This window comes from Sus scrofa, chromosome X (assembly GCF_054392235.1).
Source record: "Sus scrofa isolate SSC_HxYL_T2T_F1_AM1 chromosome X, Sscrofa_HxYL_maternal_Yorkshire_Landrace_v2.0, whole genome shotgun sequence".
Taxonomy (NCBI): domain Eukaryota; kingdom Metazoa; phylum Chordata; class Mammalia; order Artiodactyla; family Suidae; genus Sus; species Sus scrofa.
Window position 1 is genome coordinate 65,638,871 of NC_139401.1, and position 27,886 is coordinate 65,666,756.

The 27,886-nt window shown below is 51.2% G+C and overlaps 1 protein-coding gene across 1 annotated transcript; it reads left to right on the forward strand.

The window, feature by feature from the left end:
* Positions 1-579: 579 nt before the first annotated feature.
* NALF2 (NALCN channel auxiliary factor 2) lies at positions 580-27,803 on the forward strand. Its single transcript, XM_003135158.5, has 3 exons — positions 580-1,570; positions 24,365-24,536; positions 24,925-27,803. Exons 1-3 carry the CDS (start codon positions 716-718, stop codon positions 25,308-25,310), a joined length of 1,413 nt encoding a protein of 470 aa, XP_003135206.1. The 5' UTR covers positions 580-715; the 3' UTR covers positions 25,311-27,803.
* Positions 27,804-27,886: the final 83 nt, after the last annotated feature.

Consider the following 27,886-nt stretch of genomic DNA (forward strand, 5'->3'; position numbering starts at 1 on the left):
GCTGGAACTCCGGGAGCAGCGGGAGCGGAGCCGGAGCAGAGCTGACCCGGGACCGGCCCCGGCCCCGGCGAACGGCCAGAGCGCGAGCGAAGCCCGAAGGGCCGGGCAGCGGGCCGGCCGGAGGGCCTAGGAGGGCGCGAGCGAGGCAGGGAGCGGCGCGGAGCGGGCTGCCGGCGGGCAGACGGGCGGGCGGGAGCGGAGCAGCGCGGCGCCGGGCGAGCGAGTGGAGCGGAGCGCGGCGGCCGGGCCCGCACGGCGGCGCTGAGGGGCGCAGAGCTGCGCCGAGCCGAGACGGCCCGAGCGGAGTGCGAGCCGGGCGGCTGCCGGCGCGGAGTGGAGTGGCGCGGAGCCCAGGGCAGCTGAGGGGCCCGACACTATGAGGAGTGCGGCGCCGCCGCCGCAGCCGCCACCGCCCCACTGCCCCGCACCGCCCCCCGCCGGGACATCGGGCAGCGCCTAGCGGGCCGGGCGGCCGCGCCCGGGCGGCGTGCGAGGGAGCGCGGGAGGGGCGGGGGGACGGCGCGAGCGCGCCCCGCCACTCCGGCCTGAGCGGGGCCCCGGGCCGGCCGGCCTGCCTCGCCATGCAGCCCCCGAGGTAGAGCCTGGACGGCGCCTAGGAGCGCGGAGCGGCGCGCAGCCCGCTCGCCCGCCCGCCCGAGACGGCCGTCCGGCCTCGCGCCTGCCTGCTCCCTCCAGCCCGGACCCCCCCTGAAATATGTTCAGGGGCGCTTGGATGTGGCCCGGGAAAGACGCCGCCGCGCTGACTATCTGCTGCTGCTGCTGCTGCTGGGCTCCCAGGCCGAGCGACAAACCTTGCGCCGACTCCGAGCGGGCGCAGCGATGGCGACTATCCCTGGCATCCCTGCTCTTCTTCACCGTGCTGCTCGCTGACCATCTGTGGCTGTGCGCTGGGGCCCGGCCCCGGGGCAGGGAGCTGAGCAGCGCCATGCGGCCGCCGTGGGGGGCCGGCCGGGAGCGGCAGCCGGTGCCTCCTCGTGCGGTGCTGCCACTGCCGCCGCCCGGCCAGCCCAGCGCGCCCCCAGGCACCTGCGGCCCGCGACACAGCAACCTGACCAAAGCAGCCCCCGCCGCCGGTCCCGGGCCGGACTGCGGCGGCGTCCCAGAACCCACGGGGCTGGACGCAGCTTGCACCAAATTGCAATCTTTGCAGAGACTTTTCGAGCCGACCACCCCAGCGCCCCCTCTGCGGCCCCCGGACTCCCCCTCCCGTGCCCCGGCCGAGTTCCCCACCGCCAAAAAAAACTTGCTCAAAGGCCACTTTCGGAACTTCACTCTTTCCTTTTGCGACACCTACACGGTCTGGGACTTGCTGCTGGGCATGGACCGCCCCGACAGCCTGGACTGCAGCCTGGACACCCTGCTGGGGGACCTGCTGGCCGTGGTGGCTAGCCCGGGCTCCGGGGCCTGGGAGGTGTGTAGCAACTGTATCGAGGCGTACCAGCGGCTCGACCGACATGCTCAGGAAAAATATGACGAGTTCGACCTCGTGCTGCATAAATACTTACAGGCAGAAGAGTACTCAATCCGGTCCTGCACGAAAGGCTGTAAGGTAGGGACTGGCGTCTGCGGCCACAACGGCTGCTTCGGCGGCGGCGGGAGCGGCGGTGGCTGTGGGACCGGGAGAAAAAAAGATTTCCCCCTCATCTCCCCATCACCCCCACCGTTCTCAGGGCTTCACGAGGAGTGCTACCTTGGGACCCTCCCCGGAGAAGGGGCCTCAGGGATTCAGGTCAGGTAATCACCTGACCAGGTTCTATTAATTCTGGGTTTGGGCACCATCAGAACTGGGGCTTCCTGGCGCCCGGCCCCCGCATGAGGAGGGAGGGGTCCCTGGGTCCCAGGGGCTGGCAAAAGGATGGAAAGAGGGATATGGCTCCCCCAGCTCCCATCCTCAGCCGGCCGTGCCCCTTTCCTTTCCTGAACTGAAAAGTCTTGGGACTGACTGGTGCAGGGGAAAGGCCAATGGGTGGGGGGGATATTTGGCGACCTAACCCTCACCCTTTGGCCCCTGCCAGTGGGCGAGAGGAGGGGGTGCTCCTGGTTATGGGGCACAGCACACTGTTGACCTTATATGACCTGAGGTGGCTGGTCAGAGCCTAGGCAGGTGGATGCCTGTTTTCTCCCAAGGAGGGAACCTGCCAGCCCCTCCCTCTGCCCTGACAAAAGAAGGAGCTGGGAGCCAGGCACAGCAGCTTGTGGGAGGGCCACTGAAGGCTGGTGCATTACAAAAGTCCCAGTGCCTTCCCTGCGCCCTGGGGTGGCAGTGGAGGGAAAGCTGGCTTTCTGGCTGCTGGGGACATCCAGAGGAGAGGCGAGGCCGCTGCGGAATGGGCCTGCCTAGGGCAGAGCTGAGTGTTGAGAAACTTCTTGACCCTTAGCAGGGTCGTTGTGGACATTGGGTGTATGGTGACGCGGTGCTACTGCCCTGTTCGAGCAGCTTGGCCAGGTGGCCTGCCTCTGAAAGGAAAGAGAACAGCAAGGTCAAAGGGTCAAGTGAAGAGGAGACCAGGTGGGGTGCTGGCCTCACCCATTCTTGAGCTGGGGGCTGAGAGCTGGAGAAAGAGACACTTGCCTCCCCCTGAGGCTTTGGGGAGGGGCAGAAAGTGCCCTTTTCCATCGAACGTGACCCCTGTGGACTTTTGCATGGTTCCACACTCTTGGTGGGCTCCTTAGGGATTTGGGCAGGGGATTGGGAAGGCCAGGGGTAGCTCCTTGCTCCTGACTTCACTTTCTCATTCTCCTTTTTCCTGTTCTCGTAACCTAGCAGTCTCCCTCCCGCCTCCCTCAGCCTCAGCTGACTCACTGCCTCACTCACACTACCAAATGAGATATTCCACTTCTTAAAGGTGTACAGACAGATAGACACACACACACTGCCAAACAGTACCACCACCACCCCGGGCAAAGTCACAAAGAGATAGAGAGAGGTCGTCACACCCAGAAACAGTGCCACAGAAGCTTTCATGGTGTCATACTCACACACATCTCTCCAGGATGCCAGAGACACACAGGCAGAAGTACTGTCACATTTAAAAAGGACACATTTTGTCATATAGACATAGAGACACACATCCTTGATGTCAGCCACAGATACTCAGTGCGAGCAGAGGGATGTGGGCCACTAGCAGATGGAATAAAGGATGTCTGTTTTTTGTGGCCTTCCCTCCAACCCCGTGGCCCAGCCTCCCCCCCCACACACACACAATCTCCAGGATGAAAGACAGACTGTGCCACAACTTCCGGTGGGGTTCTCTCCAGGTCATAGTTGGCTTCAAGTTCTGTCTGATCCAGCACTATGTAACAGTTCCTCATGTTGATTATTTTTACCAAAATCAGTTTGGTGGAGGAGAAAGACAACTGATCTCTTGGATTCTGAAGGTCCAATCGACTCTACCACTTGTTCGTAGTGTGACCTTGGGCATGTCACTTCACATCTCCAAGCTTTTGTTTCCTCGTTCGAAAAACAGGGATAATAATCCTTGCTCTGCCCACATCCTGAATCTTTTGTGAGATTGAAGAGGTAGCTAATAGCATTTTGTAAGAATAATGTAACTCCGGACAGTGATGTCGTGCTTAGGGTTTGCAGCCTTTCTCACTTATATGATGAGATCACAACTGCCTGGGGAGGCTGGTAATGTCAGCACCATTAGCCCCATTTTACAGATGAGGAAACTGAGGTAGGGTGTGTGTGGGGGGGCTCAAGCAGTTTACCCAAGGGCCACTCTGCTAACGAGCAGGAGTGCCAGACCTCCAACCCGCATGGCGTCGGTGCTAAGCCCAACGCTTTTGCCATGGTCTCTCTCTCATCAGGTTCGCATTGGCCGGGGCCCTCCCTATTCTCCTTTGTCTCCTTGTTGCTGTCATGCTTTCCCTCTCAAGTGAACTCCGCCTGCTCTCTTGCTGCCTGCTGTGCCGGGAGAAGGGCAGTGCCAGCTCCACAGCTTTCTTCCTGTCTTTCCCACCCTCTCCAACTCTGTCTCCCTCCACTGAGGCCTACACCCACAGGCCTCTCGATTCCTGCTATATTACAGGCCCTACAGGAAAAGACAGCCCTGCTCCCCTCCTTCCTGCAGCCCCTCTCTCTTTACCCCAGTTCCCCGCCTCTATCCTAGACCTTTTTTTGCAAATCCCAAGCCTGCCCCTCAGCTCCAAGCCCTCCTGTCCAGCCTTCCCCCGAAATGATCCCTCGGAGGTAAGGCTCCATCATCAAAGCTTATCATGGGTAGAGAGCCCACAGCCCCCTACCAGAGCGAGGAGGCTCCCCCTGCTGCTGGAAACCAAACCTGGAGCCTCTGCTCCGGGGCCAGGTGACCCCCATCCCCAGAGACCTGTCCCAGGCATCTCAGTTAGATCTTTCCTGGGCAGCCCCAGAAACCCTTTTCTCTCCCTTTGCAATATCTGCCCCTGTTTTGGGCCACACAGGGCCCCACGCATCATACCTGTCCTCACTGCTGCCTGTGACACCTCCCAATTTAGTACCAGCTACCACATTTCCTTAATGTGCGACTGACTTCCTCTCGCACAGCAGAGCGATGATAACTTAGGCAGACCGATGCCCATCCCCATCCTGGCCTCCCCCAACCCTGGGGCCACGCTCCACCCCTCCCTTACCTCCCTGTGCACGCAGCCCCTGAAGTCCTTACCACCCCCTCTGCTTGGCCCTTCTGGCCCTGCGGACGGTTTATTAGACCCCACCTCACTCCCCCAACCCTCTCCATCTCCCAGCCCTGCTCAGCCCCACCTGGTTCTGATGACCTCTGCCCCTCCCCTACTCCAAATTCAGGATAGTTTTATGGGGGCAGTGGTGGAGATGGGGACAAACCCCAGCCTCTTCTCTAATGGCTCTGATCCTAGAGGGGCTAAGACTCCCAAGAGAAGGCTGGTTCTCAGCTCTCTCACCAGCCGTAGGGCCACATCCATAAAGGTTTAGTGGCAAGGAAGGAAGTGATAGTTCTGTTCTCTTCTGGACTGGCCCACACCCACCTGTGTATTAGGTTCTGGGTCTCACACAGAGCAAAAACCCAAGTTCTCCCGGACAGAGTGGAAGGAGCTGTTTCATCTGGAGAAGAGGAGACTCAGGCAGCTGTGGTTTCCGACTTCAGACCTCAGAAGAGCTGTCAGGGTGCAAAAGGAGAGGCACGCCCTGCTTCGCCCCAGAGGGACTTTGTGGTTAGAACATCTTGTGTTCAAACCCAGGTCTGTTCTGTATTACTTGTGTGACCTTGAGCCAGGGACTTCAGCTCTCTCAGCCCCACTTTTCTCATCTATAAAATGGAGTCAATTCACCAGAACAGCCCTATGAGCTCATTATTAAGTCTGCCCAGTACCTAGGTGTGGCATATCAGAACTATTATCAATTTTTCCCTTCTCAAGAGGAAACTAACAGAGTGCCTTGAGAGGAAGTGAGTTCCTGCTCCTTGGGGAAAGGTCTGGCCTGATTCAGGCCATCCCCTGGAGGAAATGCTGTGGAAATGACTCTGACTCCAGATTATAGGGCAGGTTGGACCAGCCGACCTCTGAGATCTGTGTCAGCTCAGAGTTCAGGCCAGTGAGCAGGGCCTGCTCCCTGAATAGTAGTACTGGAGGGGAAGGGCCACGGAAGGAGGCCTAACACCCCCACACAGGGGAGGGGGCTGCCAGAGCCAGCACCTCGCCTTCTACCCATACCCGTTGGGGCCCTGCTCTTCCTCCACTCCGGCTGGCAGCTGTTTCTGCCTCGCTGCCTTCCTCTCTCCTCCCACCTGCCACAGCTTTCCTGCCAAGCAGGACTCCCAGGCTAATGCTGGTGCTGAGAGCAGAAAGCTTGGGGCACCAGGCAAAGGGCAGGAGCCCCAAGTTGGCAAGTGGTCCCTGTTGTCACTCAAGCTTGCAGGCGAGGAGCAGCACCCCACAGCCAGCCTCCTTGTCCTAGGATTTTTGTGGGCAGAGAAGGTACCCTGGTCCATGTTTAGGAGTTGGAAGAAGGGGGAGGCAGTCAGGAAGCAGCCTCCCAGGAACCATAGCGAAGCCTCCACTGAGGAGGGGCGTCTAGGTCCACAGAAGCTCATTGCCCAGGATCAGGGTATTGGGCTTCTGGGAAGTGCCAGGGAGCAAGAAGAGGCTGTGTTTGTAGCTCAGACAAAAGATAATGGGGATTAAACATGGGAGTGGGTACGTGGCCTCATGCTGCCTCCACCTCTCCAGAACCCCTTTGCCTCCATCCTGGCCCATCCACTCCCAATCCCCATATTCCTCCCAAGTTTTGACCCGCACCCAGCACCCCCCACCCACATACCAATGACCCCACAACCTTCCTGGTCTTCTACTAGAAGGTCACCCTAGACCCTTGCCACACCACACCCGCCCCTCTCTCTCTAATCCTTATCCCCACACTTAGACTCTTCAACCCCCGCTTCTCTCCACAGTTACCTCCACCTACTCCCACCCCTGTCCTCCCCCCAGTGCCCCTCCTTGCTCCCTTGTAATGGCAAGCCCTTTCTCATCTCCAATCCTGCTCCACTCCCATCATCTTTCACCTCTATCTCACGCTCACCCAACCTTTACCCCACATCCTATCCCTCTTCTTGCCTCATCCCCTAACCCTCGCCCCTGCTCCCGCCACTGCACCTCTTGCCCTGGTCACCTCTATGTCCCCTGACCCTTCACATCCCTCATACCCCATTCACACTTCACCTCTCTGATCCCCATCCCTCCTCCTGCCCCCCGTTTCAGCTTCTGGTCCCCTCTTCTGTCCCGTTTCTCCCTCTCACTCTTTTTCTCCTTCCACCTTCTCTCCTCCCCACTCAGGGTGGATGTGTGCGCATATGCATGCACACACACTTAGACACATAGACACACACACAGACATACGGTCTTCTTCATGGCGACTTCCCATCCTTCCCACAGGCTGGTGCCTGACTACTATAGTCACCATAGCAACGGGAACCTCCAGAAAGGATAAACTGGTATCTCCTGAAGGTGGGGGCAGGGGGAGTTAGGTGGAGGAAGGGAGCCCAGCAGCCTCCCACCCAGTCTCATGGTCTGGCTGGAAGAGTCTGCTGAACACAGTGGAGGTGATGGTGAGGAAAGGGAAGACGGTGGGTGGGGCTGAGATTAACAGAGCGTCAAGGATCTCTGAACATAGCACAAGTACAAGAGGGTGCCTCTAAGCCACTAGGGTGCATGTCGGTCTCCTCCCCAGGCATCAGCGCCTCAGGGAAAGGGCACACCCACCCTTCAGTGTGTGGGTGCGTATGTAGGACGGCACCTCAAGCTTGAGGGTGGGAGTTCGCCCTAGAAAAACTTCTCTCTCAGGGCAGTTCTTTTGTGTTCCCACCCTCTGAGGCTGTTTACCCGCTGCGTGCCCAAGCAGACTAGGCATCAGACCTGCCCCTTGCCCCCAGCCCACCTCTCAGCCACATGTGGATTCCAGCTGCAGGTGTATTCTGGAAAGCCAAGGGCAGCTTGGGTCTGAGGGGGTCTCTACAACTGTGGGCCTCCAGAAGCACCACCCTCCGATCCCGACCCAGGTGGCCCCTGGGAAATAGGGAGATTGTGTTCCTGTGGATGCAGGTGTGCAGAACAGGGAGTGAACAGGGATGCTGGACCAGGCTCTTCTCCCCAGGCATGAGAGAGGGTTCAGAAAAGCCTGAATTTTTGACACCTCAAGCCAGGTAAGTGGTTAGAGGGGAGACCAAAGGCACCAGATGAGCTGCAGCTGGCCCTGGGGAAAGAAGGAGTTACCACAGAGTGACAGGGGCTGCCAGGGCCAAAGCTCCTTTTTGAATGGATTCTGGAGAAAGGAGCTGGAACCCAAGCCACACGTCTCTGGGCCAGAAGGAGAAGGCAGGCTGGCGCCAAAGACGAAAGGGAAAGGGGAAAAGAAGACTGCCAGCTTTCAAGTGCCTGGGAGATGCCAGGGGCTTTATGTGCGTCCGTGAACTCATTTAATCCTGGCAGGCAGGTACTCTCATTATCCCCTTTTTACAAATGTGACAACTGAGGTTCAGCGAGGGCAAGTGACCCACCCAGGCCACATAGCTAAAAGGTAGGGGGACAATCATACAAATCCAGGCTACACCTGTATAAAGAAAATTTTAATAAGCTCCTCCAGCCGTCAGAGGCAATGCCCAGCTGGCTACTGAGAGGCTGGAGTGAGAAGCTGACCAGCCACAAGGGAAGGCCAGCAGCACCTACTGACAACCTGTAGGGCCCTCCTGGAGTGTAGGGTGTTCAGTACCCTAGGCTCTTGCCTCTGAGCCTTAGTGGCAACCACCAGTGTCCTCTTGGGATAGTGACAGAGGATGGGCATGTGGACAGGAAACATTTGCTCCCTCCTTTTTCCTTAGGCTCTGCCAAGGAGGTGGAGGGAGCTGGGCTCCTCTTGCCTGGAAGGGAAGGTGTCTGTTATATTCTCAGCCCCAATCTGCTGGAAGGACTAATCAGGGCAGGAAGGGAATAGGTCCCCTAGGCAGGCCTAGTGCAGGCCTGAGCCCCACCCAGCACCTGCTGGGAGAGCCAAAAGAGGAAATGGTGAGACCTTGTCACCCCAGAGCCTGCTGAGGCCTGGCCTGGGCTTTGGACACCCAGTTCCCATGCCACAGTTTTGTTGAGGCTTCTCTTGGGAATAAAAGGAAGTGCCAACTCACCAAGCCCTGCCTGGAGAAGGACAAGTGGTGGTGGAGGGTGTTACCATTGTTTCTTGTCTTTGTTTTTTGTTTGTTGGTTTGTTTTTGTTTTTTTTGCTTTTTAGAGCCACACCCACGGCAAGTGGAGGTTCCCAGGCTAGTGGTCTAATCAGAGCTACAGCTACCAGCCTACACCACAGCTCACAGCAACACTGGATCCTTGACCCACTGAGCAAGGCCAGGGATGGAACCCACAACCTCATGGTTCCTAGTCGGATTCGTTTCTGCTGTGCCACGATGGGAACTTTTTGCATTTGGCTTTGAGCAGATAACATGGCCACCTGACTGATCTGTGCAAGGTGAGCATATCTGCTCATTGCTGAACTCAACTGAAACTTCCAACCACATTAATCCTTCAGAGCTATTATAGATACGGAATATTTTAAAAATACTTTTTTTTTCCAATTGCCAAAAAAAAAAAAACCCAAATGGTGTAATTTTGAAAAATAGAAATGTATCAGGCAGAAATTCCCAGAGATGCCCTTAATGTTATATTGCATTTCCTCCTAATATGTATTTTTGTGGCATAGTTCTTTACTGTGGTAAAATATACATAACATCAAATTCACCATTTTAACCATTTTTAGGTGTGCAATTCAGTGGCATTAAGTATATTTGCAATGTTGTGCATCCATCTCCTGTTCATTTCTAAAACGTTTTTATCGCCTAAACATAAAGTCTTTACCCATTAAATAATAACTCTCCATTCCTCCCTCCCTCCAGTGCTTGGTAACCTCTATTCTACTTTCCATCTCTATGAATTTGACTATTCTAGGTAATTCATTTAAGTGGAATCATACACTCTTTATCCTTCTGTGTCTGGCTTGTTTCATTTAACATAATGTTTCTGAGGTTCATCCATGTCGTTCATTCTTTTTACAGTTGAATAATATTCCATTTTCTGGATATACCACATTTTTTAAATTCATTCATCTCTATGGACACTCAGGTTTTTCCACCTTTGGGTAATTACGAATAAAGCTGCACCACCAATATGAACATTCTTGGACAAATTTTTGTGTGGCCCTATGTTTTTGTTTTTTCTCCATCCTTTGGCTATTGTAAATGCTGTTGTAAACGTTGGTATACAAGTATCTGTTTGAATACCTGCTTTCAGTTCTTTGGGGTATACATTCAGATGTGGACTTGCTGGATCATGTAGTAATTCTGTATTTAACTTTTTGAGGAACCTCCATACTGTTTTCTATAGTGGCTGCACCAATTTATATTCTTATGAGCAAGGAACAGGGTTCCAGTTTCTCCACATTCTTGTCAACACTTACTCTTTTCCATTTTTTTTTTATAATAGCCGTCCTCATAGATGTGACCATATATTTTTACATAGTTGAAATCATACAGTTTTTTACTCTGCTCTTTTTAACTTATTGCTAATAAGTTATACTGAGTATCTTTCCATTTAATTAAACATTCACAAACATCATTCTTGATGAGTATACAATATTCCATCCCATGAATATAGTGCAGTTTCTTTAACTAGTCCCTTATCATTAGGTATCTACTTTCAACTTTTATTATTATAAATAATGCTGTGATGGATATCTTTGTCAGCTCCATGATTCCTTTTTTCTAATAAATGCTATCTCAATCATTTTTTCTTATTTCTCTACTTTGCTGACTCTCTTGAATCACAAAATAATGCACCCTTGTTGTACTGAATCTAACAATACAGAGGTTTATCAAGAAAACATTTAATAATCCTCTTGTTCTCTTCGCTCCCAGTCCAACTGCCCTGAGGTCATTGATGTCACCAACAGTTTGGTGAGTATCCTTCTGTCCCTCTCTCTGAGCATAGATCAACATTTGCACACAAAATGACTTTTTCTTTCCCTTGTTTTGCATACAGTGGAAGCATATACAATAATTCTGCAGGATGAATGATGGGGACTATTCTGACAAAATCAAAGAGCATTAACCTAAGGCTTTTGACATATGAATTTCTTTCTTACCAGTTTTTTCCCTTGGTGGTTGTAGTTTATACCCTCACCAAAAGTGTGAGACTAATTTACCACCCTTGTCTAGTACTGCATATCATGTTTTTTAAACTTATTTGGAGCTGAAATATAGTATAGCATTGGCTTATAATTTGCATTACTTAGGACATACATTTGTTTTTCTTGTTTATGGGCCATTTGTATTGTCTGTTTTTATTATTGATTTATATGTACTCTTTTATATGTATTAATGATTTTTTCTGATTACATTTGTGGCAGGATTTTTTTTTTCATTTATTATTTGAATCTTAGAGCCGAAGAGAGGGCATGGGAAAGAAAGGAACTATCTCAAGCACTTTTTATATAGTTTCTCTCACTTAATACTTACATCCGTCTCGTGAAGTACATGTATATTTATCCCCATTTTACATTAAGAGAAGGCAGGAGTTCCCGTCGTGGCGCAGTGGTTAACGAATCCGACTAGGAACCATGAGGTTGCAGGTTCGGTCCCTGCCCTTGCTCAGTGGGTTAACTATCCGTTGTTGCTGTGAGCTGTGGTGTAGGTTGCACACTCGGATCCTGCTTTGCTGTGGCTCTGGCGTAGGCCGGTGGCTACAGCTCCGATTCGACCCCTAGCCTGGGAACCCCCATATGCCGCGAGAGCGGCCCGAGAAATGGCAAAAAGACAAAAAAAAAAAAAAAAGAGAGAGAGAGAGAAGGCAGACTCAGAGAGGTTAGGTAACGAGCTCAAGTCATCCAGCTAATAAGAGTCGGAGCTGGGATATGAATCCAGGTCAAATCCAGGGATTCATTTGCCAGAAGGCAATGGTACTACCCAATCTGTACCAGTCTGATTATTCTATAGATAAAGCTTTGTGCACTAGTTACTTTGCAGACATCATTTACAGGTTTAGGATAGGTGCTTTTTTATCTTCATTTTTCAGATGAGGAAAGTATAGATCAGGGAATTTAAGTAAATTGTAAGGTCTCATAACTGGTGACTGTTTGAGTTAAAGATGTTTGACCCTGTCTTCTCCCCATACGGCTGCCTCCCTATGGACCATCTTCTTGGATCCAAATTGAGACCTAGAGAGGGAGAGTACTTTACTTACAGTCACATAGCAAATTAGTCACTGAGTCCCTACCTCTTACAGAGGACCTGTCCAAATTCACATAGCCAGTTAGAGGCAGAGCCAGAATTTGAACCCAGCTCTGACTAACTCTTCACCTAATGGAGCAAAGGCTTATAAATGAAAAACATTTATGGAGCAAGCTGGGGAGAAGGAGCAATTAGGTAGAGTGTGTAGCTGCACTGCAACCTTTCTGAAAGAATGGACTCATATTGGACAGTCTTCTAGCACAAGGCAGTTCCAGAAGCCCTTAAATGACAAAACCTAGGATAGGAGAACTCTTGTCCAAAGGCAAGAAAACCCTTCTACGAAAACTGCCTTCCCATCACCAGTTGCCAAAGATTAGAGTAGGAACAGTTGCCTCTCTTCAACACTCCCAGGGGTGGGTGTGTGTGTGTGTGTGTGTGTGTGTGTGTGTGTGTGTGTGGTGCATGCATGCATGCCTTTAGAGGAAAGAAGAAAGAGGGTGCTTTGATGGGGGAATGGAAATGCTCATTTCTAGCCCCTAGTACCCAAATGTTCTTCCCTCCACACCCCCTTACACATAAAACCTTACTCACACGGGGAATAAGCTAAATACACTGTAGAAAAATCACTCTCCCTTCCAGTCCTAGAAATCTTTCCCCAGTTTGACCTGAAATTACATCAGAAAGATGTGGTTCACTACTTCAATGGTGGTAGTGAAATGGAGGGACCATCTGAAGGAAATGGTGCCTAAGAGCTTGGGCACTGAGGTCGAGGTAAACCTGGCTTCAAATTCCAGTTTGAAATCTGTCTTCTCCATAAAAATTGTTGAGACCTTGAACATACTCTTTCATCTCTCTTGAAACCTCACTTTCTTTTCATTCAAAACTAAGAAATAGGGTCAATTTGAGGCTTCAGTGACAGACAAGATGTTGATCTCTTAAAAGCACAGTGCCTGTGAGATAAGAAGTACTCAAGAAATGGTAATCACCATTATTATTATGGGCTGTGTGGCCTTGGACAAGCTATTTAAACTCTGGTCTTTCCTGTCCTCACCTGCAAATATGTCTCCATCTCATCAGGTGGTTGTGAGGATTCAATGAGTTGATGTCAGTTGCTTAGAACAGAGCCTGGAGTATAGTAAGCACTTAATAAATGGTAGCTATTATTATTCTCACCTTAATTAGATGTGTTTAATCTAAATGACTGCTTAATGCTCAATTGAGATTGACAACACTTTCCCTTAGGAGAATGGAAAGGTAATTTGGGAGCAGGAGTTGAAGTGTCTGGCATGGGGTGCGGGGGGGTGGGGTAGAGTGGAAGGTTAGGAGCCAGAAGGCACATGGAGAGATTGTAGTGAGTGAGAGCACAAAGATGCACTCAGGTAGGGGAGGGAAGAGGCAGAGATGGAAGGGAATCCAAAGCCTTGATTTACATCATCCCCAGAGACCAAATACAACTGACAGGTCCTTTTATTAGATCTCTGTTCTCCCCAGGCTCTCATCTGTTTAGCAAGGCACTGTGTTTGGGGACGGTAGTAAGGTAGGGGCAAGGAGGTGGTTTCACAGTGATCCCTGCAGGAAGCTGGAGATTTCTGCCTGGGCCAGGGCCCAGGACTAGCAGTGTGACATGCCCGGGAGGAGGCAGACAGACATGCCCGGGAGGAGGCAGTGGAATTTTATGCCACACACGTTTGTGTGCAGTGTCACTGGCACTATTTTTGTCGCGGGTGGCCTGCCCAGCTGTTGGGCACAGAAGCCCCCAAAGTTCCTGTCCTCTCATAGTAGTTCTTCTCTTTGGCTGTGGGACCACTTTTAATTCCGTTGGCCTGTTAAGCTTACCTGGCCCAAGCCCATGGCCCAGACAGTGGTGATGGAATAGATGATCCATGATTACACAGTTCAGGGCCTGGGGCTTTGTAGCTGAGTCTGGAGAGGTTGGTCAGGTCAGGTCTTGGGGATTTTGTTTTGTTATTTTTGAGGTTCATGGATGCATATTACTTTATATTTAAGACATAAAGGCTATACACACACACTCTCTCCAGAGTGAAACACTTGTAGCTTTTTCTTCTGATATTTATCATCACATTTTTAATGGTATACCAATACTGCTGCTATTTCTTGACTTTCTGTTTTAAATATCTTCGTGCAAACAAAGATACACAAACACACACATAAACACATGTGTATATCTATCCCATATATAGATATATACCCTTGTAGCTTCTATAGTTTTTTCATTTTTTTATTGTCATTATTTTTTTGATACACCCATGGCATATGGAAGTTCCCAGGCCAGGGATTAAATCTGAGCTGCAATGTCAGATCCTTAACCAACTACACTGGGACGTGATTGAACCTGCATAGTTGTGGAGACAATGCTGGATTCCTAACCTGCTACACCACATGGGGAAATTCTCTCTTTTAAATTGTATATAATGTAATGTCTTTTCGGACTTTTTTTTTTTTTTTTTTGGCTTTTTAGGGCTGCACTCGCAGCATATGGAAATTACCAGGGTAGGGGTCAAATCAGACCTCTAGCCACCGGCCTGTGCCACAGCCACAGCAACTCGGGATCCAAGCCACGTCTGCAGCCTACCCTGCAGCTCATGGCAATGTCGGATCCTTAACCCACTGAGCGAGGCCAGGGATCAAGCCTGCATCCTTATGGATGCAGATTCGTTTCCACTGCGCAATGATGGGAACTCCTAATGTCTTTTAAATGATCTAGATCTTAATGGTTACAAATAAAACAGAAGCCCTCTGCTCCAACCCTAAGACTCACTCTTCAGAGTTAAATACTTCCATATCTCTTAGCAATTTCTTCTGATATTTACCTTTACATCTCTGAATGGTATGCCAATTTTTAAAATTTTTTCGTCTTTTAGGGCCACACCAGTGGCATATGGAGGTTCCCAGACTAGGAGTGAAATAGGAGCTGTAGCCACTGGCCTATGCCAGAATCATGGCAACTCAGGATCTGAGCCATGTCTGTGACCTACACCACAGCTCAAGGCAACACCACATCCTTAACCCACTGAGCGAGGCCAGGGATTGAACCCATGTCCTCATGGATACTGGTTGGGTTCATTAACCACTGAGCCATGACAGGAACTCCATAGACTTTTAATTTTATTACAGGGGGCTTTAGCTCTCTTACTACCAGTGCACACATACTTCCCCTCCTCTCATATAACCAGTATTGTCATACCACAATTTCTGGTTTTAACAGTATTCCGTATTTACACCATTATAAATATTGTTCACAGCTGAGTCATGGAGAATACCATGGTTACACTTTTTTTCCTTGGCCAACTTGTTTTCTTGGAGTTAACAATTGCCTCTTTTTTCTGTTTGCTTAGTTTTCTATGATTTTTTTTTTTTGCTAATGCATCCCCAATTTCTCTTTCAAAGCTGTAAAATTCGTATAACACACTGCATAACACATTACTTCCACCTTTTTCTTGGAGCTATCTACCTTGCTCAAGTTTGGGCTAGTTGCTGGAGGCTTGGTTTTCAAGTGCTCATATTTTAAGTACTTAGTAGGTATCTCTTCCGTCTACCCAGCTCCATGCGAAATCCTGAGGGAAATAAGTTAAAATGCAGTCCCTATCCTCAGGGAGCCTACAGTCTCAAGGATATTTAATTCATTCAGATGTCTCTCTAGAAGGCTTGAGCTCCTTCCAGGGATTTTGATCTAGGCTGTGTCTTTGATCCCACATTACACGCAGAACTTCCCCTCTCCATCTCCACTGAATTATCAGAAAAATATACTATAGTCTCCTAGAAAACAAATGTGGTCTTGGGCTGCATTAACAGAAACAGAGCTTCTGGGACAGGAGGGTTAATACTTCCACTTGACCCTGTGTTAATAAACTGTATCTGGGGGTGTGTTCAGTTGCAGAGGACATAGAAAAATAGGAACTTGTCTGAATGTGAACAACCTGCATCCCCCAAAATAATTGAAAGAACTGTGAATGTCTGGCTTCTTGGAAGAGTAGTCTACACATAGCTCTCTCCATTTTTCTTCTCTCACATTCCCTTTTAAGTTGGCTACAGCTTGGTTTCTGCCCCCAGTGGTCCACTTGAAACTGCTCTCACCATGATGAGACTGCCAACGTGTCCTCTTCTGCTGACCACGCCTATTTGAAACTCTCCTCCCCTAATTTATAGAATGCCACTCTCTTCTGTTTTTTTATTCCCAACTCTTAAACCACTCTCCCATCTTTATCATGTTCCCTTCTTCCACTTGAGCTTTAAATGTTAGTGTTTCCCAGGGATCCACTGTTGGTCCTTTTCTCTCCGTGTTCATTCTCCCTAGATAATATCCTCTACTTCCTTGGCTTCCACTATTGCTTTATCAGAGTGAGCTAGGTTATGCTTTAGTAGCAAACAACTCCCAGGTATCAGAGGCTTAATGCAACAGTTATTTCTTGCCCACAATACATGTCTGAAACAGGTTAGCAGGGAGCATTGGTTCATGATGGTCACCAAGAGACTCAGGCTAGTAAAAGGTCTGTTTCAACCCCACTTCCACAGTCAGCAGCAGGGGGAAGAGAATGTGGCACATCTTACAGCACCTCTTAAAGCTTCTCCCCAGAAGAGATGTATGTCATTTCAACTCACATTTCATTGGCCCAAGTAAGTCATATGGCCGTGCCTAATTTTAAAGGGTGTGGGAAAGTATAGTCCTACTACGTTCCTAGTGATTACTTCCTTAACACTTGATAACTCGCATATCTTTACCTCTAGCCCAGACCCTCCTTCTGATCTCAGACCATTATATCTAACTCCCTCCTTGACATTTCTATAGGTTGACTATACTTCAGAGTCAACATGACCAAAAACTGGATTCATCTTCCTCACCCCCAAATCAACTCCTCCTCCTGGTTTCCCTTCCTTAATGAATGAAATTGCTATTCATCCTGCCACCAACGCCAGAATCCTGGTAGTCCTCCTGTACCCTTCCCTCTCCCTCATTCTCCACATCCAGAAGTTATTCTGTTGATTCTGCCTTCTTCTCTTCTTGTATCCATCCCCTTCTCTCCATTTCTTAATTCCACTGCCACTGCCTCAGTTGAGATCCCCATCATCTCTCACTCAGTTTGTTGCAGTAATCTCCTAACTGGCCTACATCCCAGTTTCAGAACAGAACACTGAAAAGTTAGTCCCATAAGCAATCTTTTAAAAAGCAGTTATTTAAAACTCAGTAAAGGCAGTCCATTGCCTATAGGATAAAGCTTGGCTCCTCCTCAGCATCCAGAACATAATATGGGTGTGGCCTTCCACCACAGCCTCATCTCCCATCATGGCCCCCTTTGGACCCTCTAACTGTACTAAACCACCTACAGTGTCTGAAACCGGCACTGTTTCACACCTTTTGGCCTTGCAACTTGCTCATTCCTTTGCTTTAGTGCACTAATTCCTGCCCTATTCCACCTCGTAAACTTCTACTCATTTTTTTTCCAAGCCCCAACCCCAGCCTCTCTTACATGGAGATGTTTTCCTGTGCTTCAGCCCTCAAAACACAGTTGACCCCTCCTCCCTCTATGCGATCACTGTGCTAAGTACATACTACTTACCCTAATGACTTCCAGTTATTGAATCACAAGATTGTCGCTCCTGCTCCTTAAAGATAGCCATCTTGTCTTACCACTCAATCATCTGTAGTTGCCCAGCACAGTGTCAGGCACTCGAACAGGTTCAGAAAATGATCGCTGCAGGAAAAAAATGAATGGGAGGACCTGACCTGATTCCAGGAAGTTTACAAATACCTCCTGCAGAACTGGCACGGGGACAGAAGGTTTATGGCCCCAGAAGAGCTAGAGGGAGCCATGAGTAATGCCACAGAGAGGCATTATCTCAGCTCAAAAGGAGGAAGAATTTCTTAAACTGCTAGAGTTGTCTGAAGACATGGGCTGCCCTAGGAGAGAGTCAGTGCCCTGTGACAAGAGGTTTATGATCAGTAGCTGGATAGCTTGTGGCAGTGATGTTGGAGTAGGAATGCCAATGGCAGATAGGGAGGTGGAATTATGATTCTCACAGTCTCTTTCATTCTGTGGTGGTCGTGAACCTGCTTCCTCTGCTCACCTGATTGATGCGAATCATTTAGGCTCCTTAAGAGCTGCTCCTGCACTAGGGACACCACTTCTCCACTAACCAGGCCACCCTTGGCCTTGGAGCAGGTGACCCAAGAGGCTTGGAGGTGACTGGACCCTCTGAAACTGCATTGGCTCTGGGTTCTCATCCATCTCTCCAGCCATCTCTGCCAGGGCAGGCCACTTTGACTCCTGACTGCTCATTCTCAGCAGCAGCAAAGCTGTTGCTTATTTTTACAGCCACTTAAGTAAAGCCATGTCAGCCACGTGGATTTGCCCTGTAATGCCTCTAATCCCAGTCTGACTCTGCTGGTCCCAAGGAACTGCTCCCAGAGTTATGTCTGTGACCTCCTTCCCCTGGGTTGGAGAGATTGACTTTGACCTTACCCTGTTCTGATTCAACTCTTTGAAAGCCCAGAATCAGAAATGGGAGCACACTGCTCTTTTCAGACCTGCCCACAAAGGTCCCTCACGCAATGCTACAGTAAAATTGAGGGGAGGGTGGTTACTTGTGTGCTGTAGACAGTGGGTTTCATCCCCAGGCCCAGCCCAGATTGCCACTCTGCCTCCACAGTCTCTTCAGCTGCAGCTCCTGGCCAAGTGTCCCAGGGGTGCATTAGCAGAACAAGCAGCCATGAAGAGAAGGTCTGTGGGGAGGATTTGGATGGGGAAATAGGCCCTAGGGAGGGAAGCAAGCTGGAATCCAAGAAGGAAACTGCCGACTTCCTGGTTGGCAGGAATTGAAGCTCTCCTCTCTGGAGGGTTTTCCAGGCCCCAAAACAAGGAGTTCTGGACGGCCTCCTCTTTCTAAACCCTCTGGCCCTGAGTCTTGGCTGTGGGCTGTGTATGTGCATTCCCACAGCACCCTCAGGTCCAAGAGAAGTCACATGCTTCTTCACAGAGGAGTATAGGGATGAGAAGGCCCTGGCCAGGGCTCTAAGCCAGGGAGCAGGAAGGTAAGGCTGTCCAGGGCCTCCCACTCCTCCCTAAACTGGCAGCTGCAGAGCCCAGGATGGGTGGGGATCCCCCTCGTCTTACCCGCACCCATTTCCAGAGTGGTTTAGTAGTCCAGTTGGCAGGAGGGGTGGGATAGCCTTCTCAGCTTCCTTTTTGGGTTAATTGGTGTTCCCTCTAGTTACTCCCTGCTTCCTTCCCCTCCCAGTTCCCATAGCAACTTGGCTGTAGCAGCCAGAACTTGATTGAGCCCAGCGGTGGCCTGCTGGAGGTGGGGAAGGGGATTCTGTAGGGAAAAGAGGGCACTGCCAGGTCAAGGCTTCCCACCCCACCCATCATCTGCCTCCATCTCAAGGGTCCAGGGTGGTTAAGCTCAGAGGGCAGGGCATGAAGAAGAAGCCTTTTCTGCCAGGACCGGAAAGAAAGCCCAGTGCAGGCCTGGTTCTCCTCAGCTCTCCTCTCCTCTCCCCATGCCCCTGAGTTTGGAATGCACAGTCACTGCTAGGGTGGTCCAGTAGGAAGAACCCTGCAGCTGGAACCAGGTTTCAAGTTCCTCCCTCTGCCACTATTTTATGTGACTGTAGACAAGTCCTTCCCCTTTTTTCCGGGCCTCGGTTTCCTCAGCTATACAATGAAGTAGGGCTAAGTTCTCGGATGAAAGTTACCTGAGATGTTTTTAAAAACTCCAGATGTGTGGGCCCCTCCCACAAGGATTCTTACTGGGTCTGGAGTGTGATGTGGGCCAAGAAGGAGCATTGTTAAGAAACTCTCTGAGTGATTCTGTTACGCAGCCAGAACTAGAGCAAAAGATCTCCAAGGGTCCTCCAACTGACTTTTGTCTGGTTCTGGGCCATTTCTGCCCTGGCCCTACCTGCCCCGCCTCCAGCCAGCCTCACAGCTCTCCGAACCCTGGCTCTCCTGGCTGTTGCCCATCCTTGTGGATGAGTGCCCAGGCCCCCTACAACTGCCCAAGCACCCTAGCCCCCTTCAGCTCAGTCCTAACACTGATGAGACAGGGCAAGCAACTTAGGCCTGTCAAGGAAAGAGGGCTGCAGAGACCAAGGCAGACTTGCTGCCCAGGTGGTAGCCCTGAGAGCCAGACTTTTTGCCTGAGAAGGACCCCAGACCCCTCTGAAGTCCGTAGGCCAGGAATGGCCCCAGCTGGCCATCTGTGGGGCCAAGGAATTGAATTACCTCTCAGCCCCGTGTTGCTCTTCTTACTCCTTTCCCCTCACTAATTCCTCGCCTATTCCCGCCTCACCACCCACAGGCATGGTGTCCTCCTCAGACAATCTGCTTGGCCCACTTGTTGCCATGGTGACTCTGGCTGGGGCAAGGGGCAAGGGGGCTTGAGAAAGGGTCCGTCTAATTAAGGCAAAAGACTGCCCACCCTCCCTCCCGCTGTCAGGCCACCCTTCTCCCTGCCCTGCCTCCCTCAACTCCCTCCCTCTCTCCCAGAACAGAGGAGGGCAGTGCCCAACCACCAGAGCCTGTTATTAGGCTAATCACACTTGCCTGGGAGCAGGGCTGGTACTCCAATGCAGCCTCCTCACGTGGGAGCAGGAATCTTTAACTGGAAGAGCCCATGGAGGTCTTGAACCCCAGCGTGGAGCAGTGGGCTCTTTAGGGTGAGGGTCAAGTTGGACTCTGGGTCCAGGCTGCAGAGATTGGGGCAAAGGCTGTGCACAGAGCCTCCTCTTGGCACTCCAGGGCCCACAAGATGGAGCGGGAACAGTCAGTGGGGTACTGGATCCTTAGCACTAGGGATTTCCTTTTATTTCCTGCCTTAACTTTTCTTTCTTTCTCCCCTCCTCCTTCTGCTCTCTTATCCCTCTTTCTTAGCCCTGCTTTCTTCTGCTCCCTTCTTCCTCACCTACCTGTATTCTCCTGCTCCCTCTTAAACCCTCATCTTTCTTACTCCATCTTTCTTACCCCTCCTCTTCACAGCCCTTCTTCCATCTCTTGTTTCCCCCCTTCTCCCTATACTCTGTCTTACCATTCATCTTCTCTCACCCCCACCACCCCTTTACCTCCCTTACACTCTCCATCTCTTTCTCCCCAACCCTGTTTTTTCCTACCCCAACTATAACCACCATTTCTCACCCTCCAACTCCCTACAATTTCTCACCCTCTCTTTCTTCCTCCCCTCCTCCCTTGTGCCCCCTCCCCTGGGCTCCTCTGCCACTCTCTGTAAAACCCTGAACCCCTCTCCTACCCCTCCAGCTCCCTCTTACCCTGCCTCTTACCTTCACTTGTTCATTTCCACCTCCTCCCACCTACTCCCCTCTCACTCCTTTGCACATACCTTTTGTCCCAATAATTGCACTTTTAAGAGTTTATATAAATAAAATTTAACACAGGTGTGCAAGAGAGGTGCATATAGACCTATTCGCTGAAGCATTGAAAACCCAGGACCAACCTAAATGTCCATGCCCAAGAGATTGGTGCCCTTTGCCATTTGTTTATACAAGATCATTCTCTGTCCCTTTAGCACACCATGCATGTGTTCACCTCCATCCTCTGGTTAAATTGTTATCTCAGCCCGAGTGCCCTTTGTCTCATCTCTGGCCATCCTATCTAAAATCCTACATTGAGGGGAGTTCCCTGGTTGTCTAATGGTTAGGACTCAGCATTTTTACCACTGTGGCCTGGGTTCAACTGAGATCCCACATCAAGCCATTGTATGCCACAGAGAATTAAAATAAAATAATAAAATAAAATAAATAAAATCATACTTCAAGTCCCAGCTCAACTCTTATCTCCACACTGAAATCTTGTCTGGCTTTTCTACTTGCTTCTCTCCAATAGCCAGTGGTTTAGCTTTTCTTATAGTATAGACCATGTGCCATAGTTTCGAGTTAGACCTATCTATCCATGAAACTAGAATTTCTCTGAGAGAGACTTGGCCTCATTTAAAACTTTTGGCCTCAAAACTTTTTTTACATATATTATGGCAAGTACACAATGGTCAATAAGACAGACTCATGTCTGCTTCCATGCATCTCACATTTTAGTGAGGTTGACAGAGAAAAATGAAAGAAGGATACAGACAAAGTCATACTTGTGCTGAATAAACAGTCAAGAAAATGAGTAATGAGGGGGCATTCTCTAGCTAGAGTGGTCAGGGAGACCCTCTCTGAGGTGATGTTTGAACTGAGGCTTCATAGTTGAGAAGGACCTAGCCAGGCCAAAAGTGGGGGGGTGGGAGAGCATTCTGGGCCAAGAGAACAGTGCGTGCCAAGGCCACAAGGTGGGAAGAAGTAGGTCATGTTCAAGGAAAAGAAAGAAAACCTCAGCGTGTGGAGCATGATGAGCTGGAAGGGGGAGGTAGAAAATGAGGTTGGGGAGACAGGGGCCAAGTTATGCAGGAGTTTGAAGTCTGTACTTAAAATTTTGGGTTTTATTGTAAATGCATTGACGGATTTGAAGCAAGGGAATAACATGATCGGATGTCATTTTGAGATCATTCTTACTCCTGTGTAAACAGTGGATTGGAGAGAGCAAGAGTGGAGGTAGGGAGGCCACATAGACTGTTGTCCAGGTGACAGATGACAGTGGCCTGCACAGAGTTATGGAAATGGAGGGAGAATCGGCATGCCTTGCAGATGGACTGCATGCAAGGATGCAGACAAAAGGAGGAGTGATGGCTGACACTGAAGTTTCTGGCTTGAATACCCAGGTGGGTGGTCGTGGCACTTAACAGAAGTGGTCAAGACTCAGGGGTGTGGACAGATTGGAGTAAAGACAGGAAAGAATTGGGGAGTTCCCTGATGGCCTGTCGGGTTAAGGATCCAGCGTTTTCACTGCTATGGTGCAGGTTTAATCCCTGCCCCAGGAACTTCTGTATGCCACAGGCACGGCCAAAACACACACACACACACACACACACACACACACACACACACACACACACACACACAACTGAATTTTAAGATTTAGAGCATGTGAAATTTGAGAGGCCAGTGAGATATGAAAGCTGTGTTCCTCAGGGGGATGATTTGCACCACAGCCTACTAACATCCACCACCACCTCCCATCACCCCTCCCTCAACCCCTTGCTTTGGAAAGGGCCAGTGTGGGATTACATTGCCAAGGTCCATGCTCATGGTAGAGTTAATTTGTATTTTAGTGTAAATGTTTAAAGTCTGTGTAAGAAGCTCCGACCACATTACTCAGAGTGTGGTTGAGAGGCCTCTGGCAGCAAAGTCTCCTGGATCCTTGTTCCAAAGGCAGATTCCTGAGCCAACCTCAGTCCTCTTGAAGCTGAATTGGAGGGGCCCATCTGCCTATTTAACAAGTGTCCCAGGGGATTCTGAAGCACACCGAAGTTGGAGAACCATTGCTAGGAGGAGCAACTATAGGAAAGTGCAGCTGTAGATACGAGGATTGGGTACGGGCAGAGCTCTGTCCCCATGTCTGGAAGTTGCCTGGTTATCCTGTTAAAACGCAGGTGTGACTTGGCAGGTCTGGGTCAGAGCTCGGGATTCTGTACTTTTCAAGAGTTCCTAGGTGATAGTGATGCTGCTGGTCCAGGTCCACACTTTCAGTAGCAAGGGGCTGGATCAATGGTTCTCAATGGGAGATGGTTTTGCCAGTCCTGCCACCATGGGGACATTTGGCAATGGCCACAGACATTCTTGGGTTGTCACAATGAGGTGGGGGAGGACACAACTAGCAACTACTGGGTAGAGGCAAGGGATGCTGCTCAATATTCTACAATGCACAAGACAGCCCCCACTGCAAAGAATCATCCAGTCCAAAGTGTCAGTAGTGTCGCCGTTGAGGAACTCTGGTCTTGATGATAGCCAAAGAGTACAGAGCAGGGAAACTTTCTCACCCAGGACCCAGTGCCTGGTACAGGGGCAGGAAGTATACTCGTGAAGTGAACCGGCAAAGCAAAGTTTCCAAATGAAATGTCGTGTCTGCCCACTCCAGGGCAGAAGCCAACAAGACAGAGTATAGATTAAGTAGAGCTTGAAGGCACATGTGATGCTTGGTAAAGCGGATTCCTGTTTTTATTAAAAAAGAACCCCCCACATTTGTATTGCACTTTAGAGTTTAGAAAACATTTTCATGTGTCATATTATTTCATCTACCACAACACCCTAATGAAGTAGAACAAAGATCTCTTTGCTTGAATTTAGAGACTTAAGACCATCAGCCAAAGAAATGTTTGATGAATTGAATGGAACTAAAATTTACCTCAACATAGGTGACCTCAGACATGTCAGGACATCTCTTGGGGCCAACTATAAAATGGTACAGTTGGATGGGATGAGTGGTAAGGCCTCGTCCAGCTCTGACCTTGGAGTCATTTTGTTATTTTTACCAATGAACAATTTGAATTCTTGGATGACGGGCAGACTGGGGGACTCAGGAGTCCTATGAAACAGGAGTTCTTAGGGTAGGAGGTAGTGGTCTTGACCCAAACCCTTCTTCTCCACCCCTTGGATCCTGGGGTTGGGTCAGTGAGGACACCTCCCCCTCCCGCAGTAGAATACAGGTACGCCCTTCCTCACTCCTCTCCTCTGAGGTGGGAAGGGGCTGGTGCCTGGGCTGATGCTCTTTCCTCTCCCACAGGCTGTCTACAAGGCCTGGCTGTGCTCAGAATACTTCAGCGTGACCCAGCAGGAATGCCAGCGCTGGGTGCCCTGCAAGCAATACTGCCTGGAGGTGCAGACCCGGTGCCCCTTTATCCTCCCCGACAATGAGGAAATGGTATATGGAGGACTCCCGGGCTTTATCTGTACAGGTAAAGGCGGGGGCACTGGGGAGGAGAGGGGAGGCCGTGGTGGGGGGCAGGGCAGGCACTGGGTCATGAGTGTGGGAACAGGGAGGACAGCAGGGAAGTCAGGTTAGGAGAGGGTTAGTGGCTATAGGAGCAGGAAGCAAGGTCCCAGGCTGGGGTAGGGCTAAGTGGAATAGGGGCAGAGAACAGAGAAGATACCCGGAGTTTCCCAGAGAAACTATCTGGTGTCCCCGGGAGATCAGTGTCCAGAAAGGGAAGGCGCTAAGGGGCAGGGGGAAGAGTCCTGGGCAGCGCTTCCAGAGCAGCATCAGTTCTGACCATCACCCTTCTGGGAAAGGCTTAGCCAGCAGCCCCCTTAGCACCCCACCCCACCTTCCTTATCCATTGGCAGGGTTGCTGGATACTTCGCCAAAGCGGCCGGAAACCAAGTGCTGTGACGTGCAGTGGGTCTCCTGTGAGTCGGAAAAGAAGAAGTTCAAGGAGACTGAAGCCCCCAAAACCCACCACCAGCAATTCCACCACTCCTATTTCCACCACTACCACCAACAGTACCACCACTACCACCCCCGCCATGACCCCCCAGGCCGCCTCAGCCACAAGCCGTCCCTGCTGCCCGTCTCTGGGAGCTCCCGCCTCAGCCCCAGCAGGATCCGGCTCTATGTCCTTGTTCTCATGCTCCTCCATACCATGGTGTCCTTCTCCAGCAGCCAGGGTGGTGGGGGACCAGGGCTGGAGGCACTGCCTGCCCTAGATGAGGGCCTGACTCGGGAAGAGTGACAGTAGGGAGGGAAATCAGACCTCCACCACACACGACGACATCAGCTCCAGCCCCGCCAGGGGGAGGGGGAGGGGGCTCCTCCCGTGGGAGGTGCAGGACCAGGTGGGGGCGGGGAGAAATGGGGGATCACACATCGCCCCCGACCGACCCCCACCCCCAAAGCAGCTCCAAGAGAGCCGCCAGAGGGCCCTAGGGAGCTGCAAAACTCACCCAGGAGAAAAAGGCAGGAGCAGCAGGTGCCTCCCTCCACGCCCCCGTCTATGGGGCTTAGCCAAAAAAGCGGGGGTGGGAGCTGGAAATGTCCAGCCCCACAGAGAGCCCTGACCCCAGGGAAGGAGGCTGCTTACCCAGCCTTGGCCCTGCAGGGAATGCTGGGGGGCACAGAGGGGAGAAGCTCTTTCCCCCTTCCGCATTCCTCTTGTTGCCAAGATCCTTAATTCCCTCCTGCCCATACCCCTACAGGCAACAGCAGACGATGCAATGGCCCTCCTCCCGCTCCAGTGTTTCTTGTCCCATGTGGGGCCGCCACCAGGAAGGGTCAGGCGGGGACATGAGGTGTACGCAGTTGCAGCCCAGTCAGGGCCCCAGCACCCTAGACGTTGAGGTATCAGAATGGGGTGCAGACTGAGTGGTGGGAGCGAGTGGAGAGAGGAGAGACGCGGGTGGAGGGCTTGGAGAGACGGCCAAGTGGGCCGTTGCCACTTGGCTTGTGGGAGGCGGCTGATCAGTATTGAGGCAGGCTCGAGGACAGCTTCCCAACCCTGAAAGGGTTAGCCTAAGGAGCCCTCTGGGGAAAGAGCACAGGGACTGGGTTCTTGGGCCTTGAAGCAGAAGGCAGAGTGTACGATGTCAGACTGCCGCTGTCTGCAGGGCCATATCTTACAGAAGGTGCACATATTTCCAAGGGCCGCTCTTGCCCTGGAGATCTTGGCCTTGGGGCCAAAGACATTTCCATTTTTGATCTCCATGGGGAGGAGGGACTTAAGCCCAAGTGGGTCAGGCCTGGCCTGGGTCCCCAGACTCCCCCATCTCGTCCTAGCCCAGGCCTCCATGAAGGAAACCCTGGTGGTGTTGCCCCAAGGCTTTCCAGAGATGAGCCTCCCCGATCCACAGCCCGTCCCCAGCCTACCAAAGAGTATTCATCCCTTCTGATCCCTGACCCCATGGGTTACTATCCCAATTGTGGAACCACCAGACTGCTCCTCACCCTGCAGCAGGGCCCCTAATCCAGACACCCCTGCCCCCTTGCTGGAGAAAGTCCAGAAACTGGCAAGAGGACCCACTGAATAAAGACAGCGTGCTGTGGTCCCTTGGCTGAGAGACCTGAAGTGTTTCATTAGGCCAAAGGGCTGCACTAGAGAAGAGACCCGGAGAGCGGCTCATGGGCCATTAGCCTTGTGCTGATCTCTGAGGAGTGGGAGGCCACATGACCGGACATCAGCAGATCAATAGGAGCAGACAGGAAAGGGAGCCACAGCTGTGTTTCTGGGACTGGCCAAGGGGCTTTCAATGCCAGAAGGGCCCGTGTCACCGGATGCCATGCCAGTGAGTTAAGGGGAGGGGTGGGCCTGGAGCTGCATTAGGCAAAACAAAGATGGGGAGGGGACAGGGACAGCTGACTTGGCTGGCTGGGGGAATAAATGGGACACCTCCCTGGCAGAGAAGGAATCACTCTAGGGCCTCAGCTGGGTCCCCAGATAGGCTTTGTGAGACTGGGGAGTCCTTCCCTGCCAGTTTTCTCATCTCTCACAGTGTGTCCCCCTCCTCCCAGCCCTGCCCACATACATACTCCTCATTTTGGCCTTCAGCATTTCAGGCCTAGCCACCTAGCCACATACCCCATCCCTAGAGTGCTCTTTTCAACTGGGGAGGGGAAGAGGTGCTGGCTCCTTTCCAGAGATGCTTCTGTAGACATGAGAGACCCTAGGTACTGCCTTCTCACTCCTGTATCCTCAGGAGAGGAAAAGGGACCGGGAAGTAAAGGGGGAACCTTAGGACCCCAGGGAATGGACCCTTAGAGACTCCCATTCCCTCTTCCCCCTCACCAAGTGCCCAGGAGACCCCTGGCTCAGTCCAGCCCAGGGCCTTGCCCAGTGGCAGGGGAAAGGGGCACCTCACTCCACCTCGAAGTCATTTGACTGTCCCCATCCACCCCACGGCCCAGATCTTCCACCACGCCTCCGGCTGCCCCTGTCCTCCGTCACAGGCAGCAGAGCCGGGCAGCTTTCTTATGCCATTTTCTACACTGTGCTTCATGAGTAGGACTTTCTTGCACTAGTTCCTATGACTGAGTCTCCAAGCTGGATTCCTAGTAGTCCCCATCCCTTCCTCCCTCACCTGGCTATGATTCAGTTGTTGCCCTTTCCTTGCCTCTGTGTTTCGGTGAGAGTCTCTGTATGTGTACTGCTTTCTGTTTTGTTGCATTGTGGGGCAGAGGCCTCTCTGCTCTTGTTTAACCCCATAAAGAAATAAATGGTAAGACTTGATGATAACCTTCTCTTCATGGTTTTGTTCTGTGGTGTCAAGAGCTGCAGGAGGAAAAAGTCTATGGCTTGGGGAGGAGGTGGGGCCAGAG

What these genes read in the sequence shown, in the direction of transcription:
- NALF2 (XM_003135158.5), top strand. Translation starts at nt 716, where the DNA reads ATGTTCAGGGGCGCTTGGATGTGGCCCGGGAAAGACGCCGCCGCGCTG. An exon ending in CCTGCACGAAAGGCTGTAAG is followed by an intron (nt 1,571 to 24,364) that starts GTAGGGACTGGC and finishes CCTCTCCCACAG; the next exon opens with GCTGTCTACAAGGCCTGGCT. An exon ending in CCCGGGCTTTATCTGTACAG is followed by an intron (nt 24,537 to 24,924) that starts GTAAAGGCGGGG and finishes ATCCATTGGCAG; the next exon opens with GGTTGCTGGATACTTCGCCA.